This window comes from Eucalyptus grandis, chromosome 7 (genome assembly GCF_016545825.1).
Source record: "Eucalyptus grandis isolate ANBG69807.140 chromosome 7, ASM1654582v1, whole genome shotgun sequence".
Taxonomy (NCBI): domain Eukaryota; kingdom Viridiplantae; phylum Streptophyta; class Magnoliopsida; order Myrtales; family Myrtaceae; genus Eucalyptus; species Eucalyptus grandis.
In genome coordinates, this window is record NC_052618.1 from 44421182 (window position 1) to 44440817 (window position 19636).

The 19636-nt window shown below is 37.3% G+C and overlaps 2 protein-coding genes across 3 annotated transcripts; both read left to right on the plus strand.

Annotated features, from left to right (window-relative positions):
* The first annotated feature begins 154 nt into the window (after positions 1–154).
* On the plus strand, positions 155–5293 carry LOC104453645 (vacuolar iron transporter 1). Its single transcript, XM_010068255.3, has 5 exons — positions 155–592; positions 1179–1264; positions 1421–1535; positions 2912–3248; positions 4983–5293. The coding sequence occupies exons 1-4, from the start codon at positions 342–344 to the stop codon at positions 3207–3209; spliced, it is 750 nt and encodes a 249-aa protein (XP_010066557.1). The 5' UTR covers positions 155–341; the 3' UTR covers positions 3210–3248; positions 4983–5293.
* An 11904-nt stretch (positions 5294–17197) lies between these two features.
* Positions 17198–19636, plus strand: LOC104453646 (EKC/KEOPS complex subunit bud32). Of its 2 annotated transcripts, none has more exons than XM_010068256.3 (7): positions 17198–17350; positions 17429–17582; positions 17763–17876; positions 17990–18268; positions 18629–18742; positions 19104–19176; positions 19278–19636. In XM_010068256.3, the coding sequence occupies exons 2-7, from the start codon at positions 17520–17522 to the stop codon at positions 19313–19315; spliced, it is 681 nt and encodes a 226-aa protein (XP_010066558.2). In that variant the 5' UTR covers positions 17198–17350; positions 17429–17519; the 3' UTR covers positions 19316–19636. The 2 variants fall into 2 exon arrangements, with proteins under 2 accessions (XP_010066558.2, XP_010066559.2); XM_010068257.3 differs by having other exon boundaries at positions 17496–17582.

A 19636-nucleotide genomic window follows, 5' to 3' on the forward strand; every position in this document is an offset into this window, starting at 1 on the left:
GATCTATTTTCCTCTTGGGCCCCTCTAAATCTTGGAATTGCTCAAACGTCCTCGTTTGCGCAAGAGAACATCGTAAACTTTATTTGCATCCGGGTCCCTACAGAATTCGATATTTACGAGATTCGCCACCACTGCTCTGCACAGTCCACATAGCAACTGCACGAGCAGCCTCGGCCACCGGCCCTTCTGTTCCTCCACTCATTCATGTACAAGAGGACAAGAAGAGCGATCGCCCGCTTCGAGCCGATCCACGCTGTCCCTGTCGCACGCTCCGTCGTGTCGTCGTCCCGTTTCGCCTCCGCCGGCCGCGACCCAAAAGCAGGAATCGCTCGTGATCCATCATGGCCGACGGCGCGAACGACGGGGGGAATCCGGGGGCAGAGGAGCAGCAGAGGCTCCTGGACCAGCACAAGGAGGCCCACTTCACCGCCGGCGAGATCGTCCGCGACATCATCATCGGCGTCTCCGATGGCCTCACCGTCCCCTTCGCCCTCGCCGCCGGCCTCTCCGGCGCCAACGCCTCCTCGTCCATCGTGCTCACCGCTGGCATTGCCGAGGTCGCCGCCGGCGCCATCTCCATGGGTCTCGGCGGGTACTTCCTCCGGTTTTTTTGGGTCTTTTCTCGCTCTCCAGTCCGTGCGCTTGCCTTTTCACTGAGATCGTTAAAGGTCGCTCCTTTTCGCGTCTCCCCTTCAACTGCTCATACCAAAAAAAGAAAAAAAAAGAGTTGACTTTTTTTATTCGGAGTGAATCTGAATCCTGTGACCAGCGTCCACATGACGCGGGATATTCTTGCTCGTCTGGAGAAGCGTGAGATCCCCATTTTCCATTTCTTGACAGTGGACAAGAAGCTAACTTCATATATCTCAGGAGATCACAGTTTCTTGAGCTGACCGGTTTGGTCTTATGCGCCTAAGCTGGATCATGGCAAGAATGCGAATTTCAAATTGAATATCGTTTTCCACGAGCGTTGTCGGTCTTAGACGTAGCCAAGATGCTAGTGACGTTAAACAAACTAATAGATATTGATGAGAGTATATGGCTATTTGGCGGAAGCCCGGCGGAAGTGATTATGATGCAAGAAAATATTGAAGCATGTAAAACTGACATTCTTTATAGGTGTAAAGAGTGTGTGGAGGTTATCCTTCTGATTAGTACGCTTATGAGGGGAGGTGCAGGTATCTTGCGGCTAAGAGTGAGGCGGACAACTATGCGAGGGAGTTGAAGAGAGAACAAGAAGAGATCATCAGAGTTCCAGATACAGGTTTCCCCACTTTTACATGGGATGAATAAAAATCCTAGTTCTGCAGTACAATAATGTTTTACCCTATTCGAGAGTCGTGCTGGGTCTATATGTTCTCGTCGTCTTGTTCGAGACACTAGATCTTCATCTGATTTGGAGAGTGCTCCTTGAATGCAGAGGCTGCGGAGGTAGCTGAGATTCTTGCACGGTATGGTATAGAGCCCCATGAATATGGTCCGGTTGTCAATGCTCTGAGGAAGAAGCCCCAGGCGTGGCTTGATTTCATGATGAAGTAAGTTGAATTCTTACATACCTCATATGGCATGTTTAATCAGCCCCCTCGGTGGCTGAAAAGTCAAGAAGAACATCTGAATGTGATGAGGGAATTCTGTGAATGTGTAACATCAACAAAGCTATAAATCCCAGTGAACTACTTAACGTGATGAATTTTGTGTCTGAAATGTGAGAATAGTATGAAGATAGTCATTCTGTTTTGATCTCAAGAAAGTTATGATTACTGTTGTTGGATTTGACCCAATTATGTGGGTGACCCTGTCGTCAGTAGAAAATGGAAAACCTTGAGGAGAGTTTGCTGACATATTAGTAAGTAAAATAGTGCGCTGTGGCTACAATCTCCTTACTTAAAAAAGACCACATAAGAGAACAGAGAGAAGATAACAGAGTCATGCTTTTACTTTCAATGAAATCTTCAACACTCTTACATGATGTAAAGAGGAATGTCAATTTTTTAATGGGTTGTGTAGCTTTTTGACCATATGCTCTGCATACTGCTAACTGCCATATGAAAATGCATCAATGAGAAACGCTTCATTGCTTTATTCTTATATTAAACCCTTAGATCCTCCCTTTGATGGTTCCTTTGTAAACCTTACCCTATGTATAGGTTCTGCTGCGTGTTATGATTCTTTGTATGCTTCGACACATTATTTGGGACTCCATGAATCCATCTCTTAAGTTGTTCCTGCTGATGATAAAGTCTTTAGAAATTTAAAGTTCTTTTTCTAAAATTACCTATGAGGCGCAGGTCGTTTTGCCATAGTTAGAGTGCTGAAGGAATGATTGGCTGGATCTGAGTAATAGTGGGATCAACTGTCAAAGAGTCTTCTATCTTTTACTCCTTTTTCCCCAAATGTGAAGAATGTTCATAAACTAAACTACTTGAGTGAAATTGCCCATGCTATGTATTGAAGCATGTTGAATTATACCATACGGTGTCTATGAATAACAATTGCAAAGAGAAATAAAACTGGAGAATATGCCTGTTGTTGTTTTTTTGAGAGTGCAATATTCAAAGAAAGTATTCAAAGAAAGCAGAGGGATGTAATGAATTTTAATACTCTCAAGATTAATGAGGTACTGTTTAATATGAGTGATTGATTGATCTATTAGTTTCATCTGTTATTTGGCATGTTCCTGCCATGAGATCACACATATTAAGGGTTAAGTGAACGGGCTTCAAAGGAGTGGATGCGTAATGTGTGTAAAAAGCACATTGTTGGTCTTTTGCTGAGTGACAAGGTTTGTCCACGAACCAAATGTGTTGTGAATACAACAGTTTGTTGGCAATTGAATGATTGATGGTAATCTTGATTAATGCCTGAAGCAAAATGTAGCAACTGAAAATGCAACCAAATACTGCGATTTCAGGTTTGAACTTGGACTCGAGAAGCCAGATCCTAAGAGAGCGCTTCAAAGCGCGTTCACGATTGCCATTGCCTACGTCTTGGGTGGGCTTGTTCCTCTCATTCCCTACATGTTCATTCCAGTAGCAAGAAAAGCTGTGGTAGCGTCTGTTATCTTGACACTGATGGCCTTGCTGATCTTTGGGTATGCCAAGGGCTACTTCACCGACAATAAACCTTTCAAAAGTGCGTTGCAAACCGCTTTGATCGGTGCCATCGCTTCGGCAGCTGCTTTTGGCATGGCGAAAGCCGTTCAATCATAGGCCTGTGTTGCTGCAATAAAACTAGCAGTTTGCGGAGAGGTTTGTCTACTTATTACTGTTTTGAAGTTACTTGGGCACGGATTCTTGCGGTTATAGGACCCGTGGTTCAATCCATTAAACTACTAGTGCTACAGAATCCGAAGAAAAAACTCGTCCGGCAGGGACCAAGACCAAACCTTCCCAGACTTTGAAGAAGATGGAACTGCATCTCTATTTGTGTTGCGTAGATCCTTACATTACTTCCAAACGATATATAGAGGATAATTCGGCTTTTGTTTCTTACTTTCTAAGATATTGAAGTTTTAAGCGATCTTATTGCCTTTTCACATCTATTTCCTATTAATTTTAGAAAATAGAAAAAAAAGCAAAACGATGATAGTCTACCATTACCCTTTGTTGCTTGTCTTACAATTCTATTAAGGCTTCATTTGCTTTGCGTAAAATGAATGATTTGGAAAATATTTTCCTAAAATTGATCGATTATATCTCTTATAAAAATAAATGAATAATAAATATTTTCATCGTTCATGAAATGTTTAGTTTTAAATTGTTGTTTGTAATAAAAATATTTTTAATCAATTATTTACTTTAAAGGATATAAGTAATCATTTTTAGGAGATTATTTTTTAAATCATTTATTTTTCGTGAAATAATGGGAGTTTTGGGATTTAAATGTGATAATTATTTTTGACTTCTCTGCTTCTTTGAGTTAAGGTTTATTCCACCTAAGAGACTTTTTGAAATTTATGATGTTTTCTAGGATAAGGTCCATTTTTGCCATAAGTCTCATATTTATGTCGTTTAACATTCTTAAATGTTGCTTAATGACATGGTTTATGAGGTATAGAGTAAGGTTTTGGTCATTATAGCATTTTCAAGAATGTTGATATAGAAGAAAGGTTTTCTATAGTGTAGATGACCAAATCCCCATGTTACAGTGTGAGGGTTATTATGGTCATTAACACTGATAGGATTATTATGGTTATTAAGTATTATTTAATAATAAAGTGTGAGACGTAGAAAACCGTAATCAATTTTACACGTTCTCCTTGTTCCTCCTTTATCAACTTCTACATCGCTCTTTTTCTTCTCCTATATTAATTTCTACATGGTAGTCGAGGTCGTGGTGGTGGTTGTGATGGTGGTCGAAGTAGTGGCGCCAGCCGTAGTTTTGTTAGAGGCCAACCACTCTCTGCTAGCAACACTTATAGTGACATAGGGGTAATACCAGTCTGGTTCGAACTTGTCATTACTGTAGTTTATCTGAACATATTTAGAGATTCTGTTATAAGCTTCATGGAAGGCTCTCTCAACAAGCTATAGTTAATGTAGCTAATGTAGTGGAATCTAGTGGCTCTTTACAATCCACTACGGGAGGAAAGTTGATCAAAATGTCAAATGAGGAATTTGCTAGGTATAATCAACTCAAATTTCCCAGCCAGTTTCACTGTCCTCCTCCACAGCTACTTTTGTTCAGACAAGTAATGCAAAATTGTGTCTTTCTTTTGCTTCTTGCCCCTGAGTCATTGATTCGGGTGCTATCGATAATATGATTGGAGTCTCCGACTTTCATGAGTCTATGTCTAATGTTACATTAGTTGATGGTTCTTTATCCATATTGAAGGGATAGGCACAGTTCCCCTAACATCCTCCATATATTTATTTTCAATCATGTATCTCCTTAGTTTTTCGTTCAACCTTATGTTTGTCAGTCAGCTTACCAAAGCATATGATTGTTCCGTAACTTTCTATCCCAATTTTTGTGTTTTTCAGGACTTGAAGACGAGGAAGACAATTGGTAAAGGACATGTGTTAGGGGAACTATACTTGCTTGATGATACTGCAAGTGTTGTTTGTTCTGCAGCTTCCTTACATTAGATCCATTGTCATTTGGGCCACCCATCCTTGGAAAGTTTGAAGAAGTTAGATCCCCAATTTCAGTCTTTATCTAGTCTTGAGTGTGAGTCATGTCAGTTTGGAAAATTGCACCGTATTAGTTATCGTCCAAGAGTCAATAAATAAACTTCTAAGCCGTTTGTGTTAGTTCATTATGATATATGGGATTCTCGTCCTACTCTTTTTAAGTTGGGTTTCAAGTACTTTGTTACTTTTTGTTATTTTTGTAGATTCAAGAGCCATTTGGCTATATCTAATGAAAAGTCGTTCTAAGTTATTTTCTATATTTTGTGCATTTGTTAACAAAGTACATACTCAATTTTCAGCTCCTGTTCGTATTCTTCGAAGTGATAATGCTAAAGAATATTTTTCTAATCATTTTTCTAAATTCATGACCCAACGGGGCATCCTTCATCAATCTTCTTGTTTGGATACACCACAAGAAATTGGTGTCGCTGAACAAATGAACCGTCACTTACTAGAAGTTGCTCGATGATTGATGTTTGAAATGAAGGTAGACAAATGTTTTTAAGCTGATACTATCATGATCGCACGCTATCTTATCAATCGCATGCCGTCCTCTGTTCTTAAGGGTGCAACACCACACTCTTTTCTTTTTCCTTCGGAATCCTTATTTCATTTATCACCTCGTATATTTGGTTGTGTCTGCTATATTTGTGACCATCATCCAAGGCTTTCCAAACTAGACCCTCGGTCTCTTAAATGCATTTTTGTGAGGTATTCTCGTACACAAAAGGGATATCGTTGTTACTGTTCTTCTTTGCATAAGTATTTCACCACTGCAGATGTTTCCTTTTTTGAGTCAACTATTTTTTTTTGATGAACCAATGGAGCCTCCTACAGTGGATGATAATTCCTTTACATACGTCATTATGAAACCCACTTCGGATTCTCCTTTAATCCCTCCACCAGTTCAGCATGTATATAGTAGACGTCATCATCAACATGTGGAGCCCCCTACAGATGTACCTCCGCCTATTTCGTCTTCTTCGTCTTTTAAGTCTGAGATACGCCTATCACATATTGATCTTGATATCCTTATTGCTCATTGCAAAAGGGTTCACAGTTGTACCCAACACCCTATTGCATAGTGTGTCACATATTTTGGTTTATCTGCTTCTTTTTAAGCTAGTCTAGACACTATTGATAAACATTCTACTCCTAAAACTGTTGTTGAAGCATTATTTAGTCAATGCTAGAGGACAATTGTGGAGGAGGAACTAATGGCATTTGACCAAAACAAGACTTGGGATCTTGTTCCTCTACTTGAAAGAAAAACTACTTAAGGTTAATCTTGATGATTCTCTTGCTCGCCTCAAGGCCAGATTGGTTGCTAAATGTTATGCACAGGTTTATGGGGTTGATTATGGTGATATTTTCTCTCTAGTGGCTAAGATGACCTCTGTTCGTCTTTTACTTTTGATGGCTGCTTCTACTTGTTGGCCTCTTTTTCAGTTTGATGTTAAAAATGCCTTTCTTCATGGTGATTTAAATGAAGAAGTGTATATTGCTTAGGGGGAGTTTGGTCATGTTTGTCGTTTGAAGAAATCTTTATATAGTTTGAAAGCAATCTCCTAGAGCTTGGTTTGGGAGGTTTACAGAAGTGGTGCTCCAGTTTGGATTGTTTAGATGTAGTGGAGATGATTATATGTTTTACCATGTTTTAGAAGCTGGGCGGATATTTATTGTAGTTTATGTGGATGATATTGTCATAACTAGAGATGATTCTATAGGGATTAATGAATTGAAATTGCATTTGCAACAATGGTTTCAAACAAAGGATTTAGGACGACTTAGAAATTTTTGGGTATCGAAGTGGCACAGGCAAAGAAAGGTATCCATATCTCACAATACAAGTATGTTTTGGATTTGCTTAGAGACAGGTATGCTAGGAGCAAAACCCCTAGATACACCATGGAAGTTGGCTCAAAATTAATGGCAGAGGAAGGCGAACTATTGAATGATCCAGAATGGTATCGAAGGCTTGTTGGAAAATTGAATTATCTGACTATCACTCGACTTAATATTTCATTTTCTATGAGTGTTGTGAGTCAATTTATGTCTTCTCCTCGTACCTCTCATTGGGATGCTGTAGTCAGAATATTGAGATACTTGAAGAAAACTCCAAGTCGTGATCTTTTCTTCAGTGATCATGGTTACAGAGTAGTGGAAGCATTTTCGGATGCTAATTGGGCTAGGTCTCCTACAGATTGAAGGTCTACATCAGGTTACTACACTTTTGTGGGAGTAAACCTAGTATCTTGGAAGAATAAGAAGCAAAGTGTTGTGGCTAAATCTAGTGCAGAATCAAAATACAGAGCTATGGCTCAAGCTATTTGTGAATTAATTTGGATACGTCAACTATTAGTTGAACTTGGATTTGAAGATCCTGCGCCAATGAAGCTGTGGTATGATAATCAGGCAGCAATCTATATTGCTTCAAATCCAGTATTCCATGAGTGTACCAAGTATATTGAAGTTGATTGTTACTTTATCCGTGAGAAGCTTTAGGCTGGAGTTATTTCTACTAGTCATGTTAGGACCAGTAAGCAACTAGTTGATATTTTCACCAAGTTTTTAGGAAGTAGTAGGGTTGAGTATATTTGTAATAAGTTGGGCATGCTTGATATCTATGCCCAGCTTGAGGAAGAGTGTTACAGTGTGAGGGTTATTATGGTCATTAAGTATTATTTAATAATAAAAGTGTGAGATGTGGAAAACCCTAATCAGTTTTACACGTTCTCCTTGTTCCTCCTTTATCAATTTCTACATTGTTCTCTTTTCTTCTCCTATATTAATTTCTACACCACAAAAGCTTGTTGGAGCCACCCGAACCGAAATCCGGACAACAGAAAAGAGTTTGATTCCGAAACCATGTGAAGTCTTCTTCAATGCTTGTTTGCTGGTCTTTGCTCGAGTGGGTTGCGCGAGCGTGTTGCGCGAGTGGATGCATTACTTTTGGGGGGGTGCATGCCCATCTATGTGCGCTGCCGGATCGCTTCGCTCTCGCCATTTTCAATCAACTTGCTCCCGGCTTCAAGAGTCATGACTTCTCTGAACCTTTGATGCCTTGTCATCATCACTTGATTTCTAATTGGACGTGGTAAACTGTTACCACCGTGAAGAATTGGGCCGAGCACCGCCGATGTTAAGGACTTAGGCCTATTTAACTTGATTGTGTGTTATCTAAGGTGTTTTCATGACAGTGCGTGCGAGTAGGTGAGATACGTCCGCTAATCTTGTGTTAAATGATAATGTCTTGTCATCATCACTTGGTTCCCAACTAAATGTGGTATATTGTTATCAGTGACGTTGTTACCATTGCGTATAATTGGACTGAGCATCACTGGTAACATCCTTCTCATCTCGTGGCTTGGCTTCATCATTCTTGACTAATCACTGTACCAAGATATTTGATGAAATTTCCCCAGCGTAGCCACATGCATTGTGTCAGATCTTGCATCTCTATATTGTTGGCATTTTAATTTTAGCGACCCGATCATTCATTTATTATATAGAAAAATAGGGATTAATTTTTAACCCATAAATAAAAATATTAAATTAAATTTACATATAAATATTAGGAGCATTTGCATTAATAGTTACACATGCATTGGACTTATGGCAGGTGGACTTAAATGAAAGGTTTTGAGCTTAATTGCAAATTGGGCCCATGAACTAAAAGAATTCAGCCAAGCTTGTTCATTATTGAGGCTGAAATTTTTGCACGTTGGTGTCACACTTGGAAAAATTGCATTATCGGTCAAATTTGAGAAGATTTTAGGAATATATACATGGAGGTTCACAGTTGAGGATTCGATCGAGCTAGTGGATATAAACGTGTAGACCAAGAAAAAAAAAAGATCAGCAGGTTTCGAGGAGGAAAGTGGAATTGGTCAATGCGGGGATATATTCAAGACCATCTTTAGGCGTCTTGGCCATGGACGAAATCAAACCAAATATATTCATATATCGAGAAGTAAGGAAAGAAAGATATGCGCATCGGTTCTTTGCAGGAGCGGGCACCTTGCTTGGGCCATAAAAGGAGAAGGACCATCGAACCAAGAGCAGAGAGAGGCCACATTGAATACGCAAGGCCACAATATTGAGAGAATCAACCGAGCAAGAGGGTAAGCACAGAGAAGAAGAAACCAAAAGAAAAGAGGGCATGAAGCATTGAGACTCCATTAGTGAGTGGAAAAATAGAAAAATGAGTAGTTAAAGAGGAATTGTGAGTGGTGATTTGTGGAGATTAAATCACGTGAATCACAGGCAATTCTCACTTCTCGGACGCCACTTTCCGAGACCAACATCAACGAAGCCAGTCCTCGCCCACTCCGCAGCTTTCCGGTGTTTCATCCAGCGGCGGCCACCGCATTGGTTCCAGCAACACCACCGCGAGCCTCGACAACTTGCTGCGCTTCCACTAAGGCAACGCAGTAGCCGTTTCCCTGACGTGGTGCTCGCCTCGTTGCAGCGACAACATTATTGCTCTGTCCCGGCGACACCGACGCTGCTGCGCAGAGACCACGTGTTCATTTGTTGTCCAGCCGTTGCCCTGTTGATGATGTCCTAGTTTGTGAAAGCCGCGAATCGAGCGCCGTAAGCCATGCCAGTGCCACGACGAATCCAAATTCGGGAACAATATTTACGAAATAGGTAAAGATATTATCCAACTTTAATTTGATTATTTCCTCACTTAATTCGTTGATATTGTGATCAAATTCAAATCTTTGAATGATATATCTTATCTAAAGTTTCACAAAAAGCCTTTAAATTAGGGATTATTCCCTAATTTCATAATGTGCATACGGTCGACAGTTCAATTTCATATCTGAAATACGGCTTGCGATTATATGAAAAATCATCAATCTAAATGATTCGCGATTTTGTAAAAAATTGCCCAATACGATCTCAGGCTCAATGTATGATTCGTCAATTAATTTTCAAAATTAAACGGATATGGATGATATCTTGCCTGATTTGTTACTGTGCCATTCTTGATACCTTTGTTTGAATTAATTTTGTTCCCCAAAAAAAAGAAAACCCAAAAAAAATAGTAAGGTTTGATTCTTGCTAGAATATTGCCTGTTTTAGGATAGATTGCATGTTTAGATAAGGTTACTTATTTATTCCGAATTTTTAAAATAAAAAATATCAAAAGGTGATTTTAATTTTGAATTTTAATTAAAAAGAAAATAAAACATAAAAAATATCATGCGTGTCATGTAGAATTAAAAATCCATTGCACATCATTTAGTCAATGTATGCTTAGGATCATTTAAACATGTGACATATTATGATAATTGCATTAATATATGTCCATCATTAGATTAGGTCACGTAAGTAACGCGCATGACATATAGTTTGCATAGTGAGTTACATGTTGCATGTCATGTTAGTATAGATATGTTTTTGTACATTATTGTATCGTGTTGCACATGGATTAGGTTTTATTAAATAAAGAAAATCTCAAAAGATTAAGTAACTATGTGTTAATTAGAAATCACATTTAAGACTATTGATGTGAATTTTGAGCTAACATTACAGATGTTTTTATTGTTATGAGGTAATTCTTGCAATTTATTTATTATTTTATTAGGTTTTAAATTGGTAGATTGCGCATCTGCTTGGTCATCTTACATATTAGGGAGTAATAAAATAAATTTAAGTTGCTTGATAAACACATTTTTCATGAAAAAAATGGTTTCAAAAGAATATTAGAGAAATCTAGTGAACCGAGTCCCTATACCCAAATTTTCTGATTCGTATGAATAAAATAATTATCCTATTATTTTACGTAGATGTCTAATCGACCTACTAAAAATTGATTAGTGGTGATTCCTAGATAAAAGTCATTTGCATGCTAAAAAATTGAACCTAAGTTGCGAATTGATATGGGTTTGGAAGAGCTTAAGCTAAGTTTAGACTTAGTAATTAGCCAAATCCTAAGTGATCTAACCCGTTCACATATCTAGCTAGGGATGAGCATGGTCTAGATTGGGTTGGTCCATCAACCAACCTAAGAATCAACCCTCACAATGTTGGTACTCAATTTTTTGAGACCTAGGATCGACCCCGTTGAACTTGAGACTGAGGATTGAACCGACCCTGATGAACTTGGGACCGAGAATTGAACCAACCATATGGGTCCAATATGGTTTTAGGGTCAAGCTGGGATCGATTGATTTTTCTTTTACAATAGAAACTGATTCCTAAAAATGAACAGATACTCGAATAATCGAATATTAAAAACAAATGCGGAAACGGGCTTGAGGATACATGTAACATCGATCGAAAGGCATATCACTAAGATGAATGTATCTTATTTACCACGGATTAAGTATTTGTTACAGTCTTGAGAGGGATGGATTGAAGCATTTGAGTTCCATTCTTAAGATAAAATACATTGTCGTAAAAAATAGGAAGAAGGTACATACTCTTTCATATACTCAACGTTCCTCTTAAGTAGTTTATTTTACTTAAAAATAACCACCCTCTCTCTTATGGAACATTCTCTTATGGGCCAAGTTTGGCCTAATATGGGCAGATGGGCCTGGCTTGGCTCAACAAGTTTTAGAAAAACCCATCGCTTCCTACTCGCACCTAGTAGGTTGAACATAACTATCTCTTCTCCTCTATGCAACATTTATATCAATAAATAATCTGTCTGATCAACGTACTTCCAGAACTCATGTCATACATCTATTGGCAATATATAACAGTTTAAAATGTGCATTACGTTTCCGAGTAGATAAAATATGCAATGCTCTAAATTGAACGATCACATTTATATATCTCTCAATCTCTTTTTAATTATGATATGTTGTATCTATAATTATGATTATTGCAAAACAATCATAGTTGGTTGACTAGTAAATACAAAACTAGAATGTGATATCCCAAACTCGATTTTTCTGTTTCCTTAAAACTCTTAATTTCAATACAATTTGCTTTTCTAGAAACGTTTCATTAGATTTAATTAATTCATGATCATTAGCAACATTATAAGATAACAAACATTAAATAGAAATTTTGAGAACAAGTAAAAGTCTTGATGACATTTAATTGATGAACTCTTTTCCTTAAGAGTCTCAAATTATATAAAGTTCAAATAAAATTTTTTGCCACTCTTATTAGTTGTTTCATGCATATGTAGTAATTTCCTTAAGAGTCTCAAATTATGATATGTATTACGGTATTAATTCCATATGTCTTTAATTTCAATACCATACAAATAATAGTTTAGACATACTTAATGTCTAATTTTGAGTTCACGTATCTACTTTTTGAAAGAATATGTCGAACTTACATCTAGCATAAAAATAAATAAAATAAAATATGTAGGTTATTTTACTTTCGGACATAATAAATATTATGTTCTCATCTTAACACTCAATTAAGACGACATTAATATTTTAAGCTTGAGCTCTCGATTGTCAACTAAATAATAAGTTAAAAAATTATCTCATTTTTATTTATCACATAGTAAATATATGCGATTGGCTGTGTGAGTACACTAGTCTCTTATCAGTTTGACATACTTTCGCAATTTTATAATGCACTAAGCATTAAGATATATAAACATCAAATAAAAAACTCATAGGCATTAATAATGAAAAAATATCTTCATTAAATGTGAAATTATAATATTTATTGCATCAGTCTCTATGCAGTTCTAGAGATTTTACGTGATCACATAAGATATATCTATATATTGGCTTTGTCATAAGATTTGCTATCATTTTATATGTAGATATATACTGTAAGTTCATATCTTTTTGTACAATTATACTATTGACAAAGTTGTACTTGATATCTATATGTTTAGTCTTATCGTGATATTTTGAATTCTTGGTATATACTATCATTGCTTAGCTATCACAGTCAACCAACGATGAGTTTGCAACATTCTTAGCAACACCTAAATGATCTAAAAATCTCTCAAGTCAAACACCTTATTGTATAGCAGTTGATAATGCTACGAACTCATTTTCTATCATGGACAAAGTTATATACGTTTGTTTCTTAGAGCTTTAAGATATGACGCTATTATTTAGTAAGAAACAAATTTAGAGATAATTTCTTTTCATTTAAATCTTCTCCCCAATCAACATCTGAATAGTTTTCAAGTTAAGATCATTTTCTTAATAACTTAGTAAATAATTAGTAATTCTCTTCAAATACCTTAGTATTCTTTTGACAACTGTCCAATTTGTTTGACTTAAATTGGATTAGTAGCTACTTACCATTCCAATTACAAAACATATGTTAAGTCTCGTACACATCATAGTGTACATTAAACTTCCAATGGCACTAGCATGGGAAACATGTTGCATTTGTTCATTCTCTTGTGGAGTCTTAGAACATAGTTTATGGCTTAATCTCTTACATTTTATAATATGAGTATTTATAGGTTTACAATTTTGTATACAAAATCGTTCAAGAACTTTGTTTATACGAAAGAGACAATGATCTTTTTCAAGGATTCATTGAAATCTTAACTTCAAGAATATGTACAACATAACCTACGTCTTTTGTCTCAAAGTTGGAAGAAAGTTGACATAATCATAAATTGATCTTAACTCCAAAGCAATAATCTCTATGACTGTTTAAGGTAATATATTGATCTCAAAAGCCGACATACCTTTTATTCTTAACATTTTGAAATGAAACCAATGGGTTATTCCATATAAAATTTTTCTTCTAATTTTCCATTGAGAAAAACAATCTTTACATCTATTTGATGTAGTTCAATATCTATACTAGCTACTATTGCCAAAATAAGGCGAATTGAGGTAAATATCATTATAGGAGAAATTTTCTTATAATCAATTCAAACCTATTGATTATATTTCTTTGTCATGAGGTGATTCTTATATCTTTTTATTGAGCCATTGGTTTTACGTTTTATTTTAAGAACCCATTTGTTTCTAATAGCTCTGCTTCCCTTTAGAGGATCAACTAGTTCCAAAACATGGTTTGACTTCATTGACTTTATTTCATCTTTTATTGCACGTATTCATTTTTTTTTCTTAGTAGGGCAATTTAAAGTCTCATTTACAATCTTTAACTCATCTTCATCTTATGGAGCGATCATGAAGGTTTCTCCTTCAATGTCAAAACGTCAACGATGAATATTTTTGCGACTTGCTCATCATACGGGATATTGTACACTTTATATATTATTCTTTGTTATGTTCCCACTCGAATTAAGATAATGACGATATCGTCTCATCAAGTTGTTGTATTTGAGACAGAGTTTTTTTTTTTTTGGTCGGTCCTATTCTATGCATACTCTAACACTCATTCTCAGACTTTGCCCTGCCTTCTTGCAAGGCGTGGGAGTCGAAACCCACTCCTAAAACTAAATTGTCCCATCCCAACTCTTCCCGAGAAGGTAGGGATTCGAACCTTCCATCTTCCCATTCCAAGTTGGAAGGGTGGTCACTGAGGCAAACCCCGAGTGGTTTTGAGATATAGTTGAATTTAATTCCTTATTTCTCACATTACTCACACTTAGATGAATTTCATTAATTTCATTATCTTGATCCAATATTTCAAATAAGTGGACAGACATGGCTTGGCCCAACAAATTTTATGAAAACTCATCATTTTGTTTCATTTCTTTTTTGTATTCCTTGAAAGTGCTAATGCGATATTGAGCAACAAAATGGAGAACACTGGTAAAAATCAAACAAAATCTAAGAGAAAGCAAAAATAGAAATCTTCACTTGCTAAAAGCAACAAACTTTAGAAGAAGAACACGTAAAATGAAAATACATAATAAAAAGTTCAATATACATAACATAGAACATGAATTATAACGTTTCATATCTTGTTTATTCATAAAAGATTGTTTCAAATGAGTATAGAGAATCAATTGCTGAGTTCAAATGAGTGGGGAGAAGATGAGATTGCCCTCAAAGAGATGTAAATTGAAGATTCAAGCAATAATCTAAGATTGAGGGAGAGAGTGAAAGTGAGACTCTGAGAAAGCAAAATGTTGGAAGAAGAAGAGGGACATTTATAGTTATATACCTAGGGTTTGGAAAAAAGAAGAAGAAGGGATATGGAGAACTTTTAAAACTTGTCATGAAAATATATATGAGTTCTAAAACTTATAAAAAAATGCAATTAAATGCTAAAATTTGTCAAATTAGTACAATTGAATCATTTTGTTAACTTTGTCTAACTTGGCTAATAGAAAAATGCTAATGTGGTTTTTAAAATTAATGCACTAATTTGACAACTTTTGGCACTTAATTACATTTTTTTTTTTTTAAAGTTTTAGAACTCATATTATTTTTGTGACAAGTTTTAAAAGTTCTCCATATCCCTTCTTCTTTTTCCAAACCTTAAGTATATAACTATAAATGCCCCTCTTCTTTTAAAAAAGAGAGAGGAAGAAGTAGGCGGTGAGAGTGCCACCCCACCATCATTGGCAAGGGCTTATAGGCCCTCGTCACTTGCTTATTCTTCTTATTGTTCTTCTTTTTTTAATAGGGAAAATACTACAAAAATCCCAAACTTTGCCTAAAGTGACAAATTTATCCCAAATTTTTTTTTGTGATATGAAAAACCCTAAATTTTGCAAATTGTTACACATTTACCCTATTAAAAGCATTTTCGTCTTATTTTTCTATTTTTTTCTTTTTTGTTTCCTTTTTTTCTTTTCTCTTCCCTCCGCCGGCCATGGGGGAGGGAAGTTGGCGTTCGGTGAGGGCTACCCTCGCCTAGGCTGGCTAGGGCCGCCCTTGCTAGCATCGGGTGAGGGCGGCCCTCGGCTAGGTCGAGTGAGGGTGCCCTCGCCAGATCTGGCAAGGGAGGCCCTCACCTGATGCCAACGAGGGCTGCCGTCACCTGTGTCAGGCGAGGACGGCCCTCACCTAACACCGGTGAGGGCTGCCCTAGCCAGCCTAGGCGAGGGTAGCCCTTGCTGGACGCCGGCTTCCTCTGCGCCAGCCCGCCATGGTCAACGGAGGGGAAGAAAGAAGAAGAAGAAAAAAATTTAAAAATTTCAAAAAGTAAAAAGACCAAAATGCCCTATAATTTGAGTAAATGTGTCATACAAATGAAAGTTCGGGGTTTTTGTGTAAAAAAATTTTTTTGAGATAAATATGTCATGATTAGCAAATTTCGGGATTTTTCATGTCAGAAAAAAAAAAAACGTTGGGTGGATTTGTCATTTAAGTTTGAGATTTTTGGTGATTTTTTTCTTTTTAATATACATTTAATTTATTTTAATTTAATTTAAATAAAATTTGTATTAAAAATCATATTTAGACCGAAACAATGTTGTTTTATGAGAGATGAATCATTAAAAAAAAAGGGTTATGTTAGCATTTTCTGTTAGTTATGTTAAATATGGTTAACGGAAATACTCAATTACACAAATCTAATAAGTTTTATGTCTTGAAAGTTTTAGCTTTCAATTACACTTTTATGACAAGTTTTAAAACTTTATTATATATATTAGAAATAATAATAATAATAATAACTATAGAATTGGTTCGGGTTAAACTAACTCTAAAGCTTTAGGATCAAGAACTAATCTGTATAGTACAGATTTAGGTAGCCCAAGACTAAGGACTAGTTTAGTCTCCTTAGTAACTAGATCTGAACTCGAACAAGAGAGTTGAGTTGATTTAGGGTTGGTTAAGGGTCAACCTTGGACCGATGCTCACGCTTATATTTAGCTGTCAGTCTACAAACTTGTCCATTACAGTGATACTGGCTTGGAACTTAAATTAGTGAGGGGTGTCAAACGAGGATAGAGATGACCCCACAGGTGGTGGGGAGAGAGAAGGGGAGAGAAGAGAGATGTGGAGACTATTATGGTGGCAACGTGGGAGCCAATCCAAGGGTGCATTTAAAGCAGTTATGTTGAAATTACACACTCATTAAAAGAGATAATGACATAAATAATTTATAAATTTTGAAAATTTTGAAATGACATTATATATTGGCTAAAATTCAAATAAAAAAAATTAAAAATCATATTACATATTGATTTAAAATTCAGAGCTAATTTTCCATTTTCACTCATTAATTTGTCTGGTCGTTTTGACAAAAAGGAAAAATGTGTGGTCGCAGATCCCCTGATCGAAACTGCATGTAGCTTGGCCTGGCCGAGAAACCCAAAACGGCGGGTCGTGCGCTGCTCCCAAAACCCTAAACGGAAGACTCAGTTCGTTGGGACTCGGAGACAAAACCCTAAACAGGTGAGTTCTTGATTTCCGCAATCCCTTGGCCCCTTTTCATGTCCTCATTGCAAATGCAATTTTCTACTTTCTCTCCAGCATAAGCCGTTTCCCAGCTCAATTTCGAAGCATCATTTGACCCGCTTCCGGTCAACCTTTTGCACAGCGCGAGAACGCACAGGGCCTAGCCATGGAGGTGGATGCCGACGCCGGCGGCGGCTCTCTCGTCCTGCTGAAGCAAGGTGCAGAAGCTGTGAGTGAAAAAGTTTTGATCTTGTTGCATCGATTTGCTGAATTTCCTAGTTTATCTTGTTGTCTGATTGTTGAGAACTTTGCTTGTTTAATATGAGCTGATAAGCCGCGCTCTGATTCTTATTTCCGCTGTGAATACCCATCGTGGTAATGTATTTGGTGGAAAAATCTGATTTTTCAGAGAGTTTTCGAGTCCAATTTCGTGGGGAGGAGGTGTATCGTCAAAGAGCGCTTCTCGAAGAAGTACCGGCATCCGTCCTTGGACTCGAAACTCACTTCGAAGCGCTTGAATGCGGTTAGTTCGATAGACATTGTGTCTTCGTATGCGCGTTGAGCTTGTGCGTGAAAAGCGTGTTGCTGTGAATGCTGTATCGGTCCGCCTTACTTGTCCAATTAACTATGGAGCAGGAGGCTAGGTGCATGACGAAAGCGAGGCGCTTGGGGGTCGCCACTCCTGTTCTGTACGGTGTGGACCCAGTGCTGCATACTCTGACGTTTGAATACGTGGATGGCCCTTCGGTCAAGGATGTGTTTCTCGAGTTCGGGTCGCATGGTGTTGTGGAAGAGCGTTTGGATGATATCGCTGTGCAGATCGGCGATGCAATTGGGAAGCTTCATGATGGAGGTCTGGTTCATGGAGACCTGACCACGTCGAACATGTTGATCCGGAGCAGCACTAATCAGCTGGTAAAATCTTTAGCTTCATACCTTAATGGGTAGGAGAGTTGTGAGAAAACTAAAATCCAGTTGAACACAGAGAATAAACAATGTGCGACAATCTTGATATATCATGTTCAGTCACCTATTCTAGGCTAGTTTTGTTGAGCTATGCTATTCTGAGTGTTCCTCAAGGAAGCAACCCTTGCATCTTTATTCATTTTTACCTTTGCGGTTTTTGTTCTATAGATACTGGTGTCGAGCTTTGAGTGGCATTCGAGGTTCTTTTTAATTTATTTCCGTACGTTGGTGCTGGCATAGAGTTCTTGTTGACATTTCATTGAGAAATTGTTCTCATCAGTCTGCACATTATCTGTCATATTGTTTCAGGTCCTTATTGATTTTGGTCTGAGCTTTACATCAACACTTCCAGAAGATAAAGCTGTTGATCTGTATGTACTTGAGAGAGCGCTGCTTTCCATGCACTCGTCTTGTGGAAATGTGGTATGCCGGGTGCTCTTCTTATTTCTTTTTTTTTTCTTTCTATAGTGGTGTTTATTCTGTCTGTGGCTGGGCATTGGAAAGCTGCAGTCTTTATGAATTTGCTTCATCGTTTGAAATGAAAACTAACACGACTGATCTGAATTGGTTCTGAAAATGGGAATTCATTGCATGAATTGCATAACTATTGCAAAGTTTTTGAAAAATTATTCTATGTTGAAATGACTTTCATGAGATTGGTTCTCTCCTTTCTTGAAACTTGAAAGTGATTTCAATTTGAGGGGCTGTCTTGGGAATGTGTTGTGAGGCACGGATACATTTGGAACTAGAATCTGAACAATGCATAATGTTGATTGTCATTTAGATGGATCGCATACTTGCTGCATATCGGAAGTCCTCAAAACAGTGGTCGTCTACATTGAACAAACTAGCTCAAGGTGAATCCTGATCCTCCCTTCGCTTTCCACTTTAGGAGGAAAAGCGACTGATTTAGTTTATTTACATTTTTCTTTTTCTCACTTTCTAATAACTTATGCAGTGCGGCAAAGAGGTCGAAAGCGTACAATGGTTGGATAATCGAGCTGCTCTGCAATACCTGTGGTGAAGACATTGATAATTAAGTGACTGATATGTGAATGAGCTACATTACCCTTTGATTATGGTAATTGTATTTTCTATCAAAAACTGCCAATGTCAAGCAGTGACATTTTTATAGATGGTGTACGATGATCGGTTGTCCATGTTTTCTTTGGCATACCACGGTTCCCTGGATTTCATATAGCAGATAAAGATAGATTAGATGACTCCTGATAGCTTCATTCCTTTGAACCTTTATAATTAACTGACATGATTTTGGGGATTTGAATAATCATGATAAGCAGAATGCTTTATCTAGCA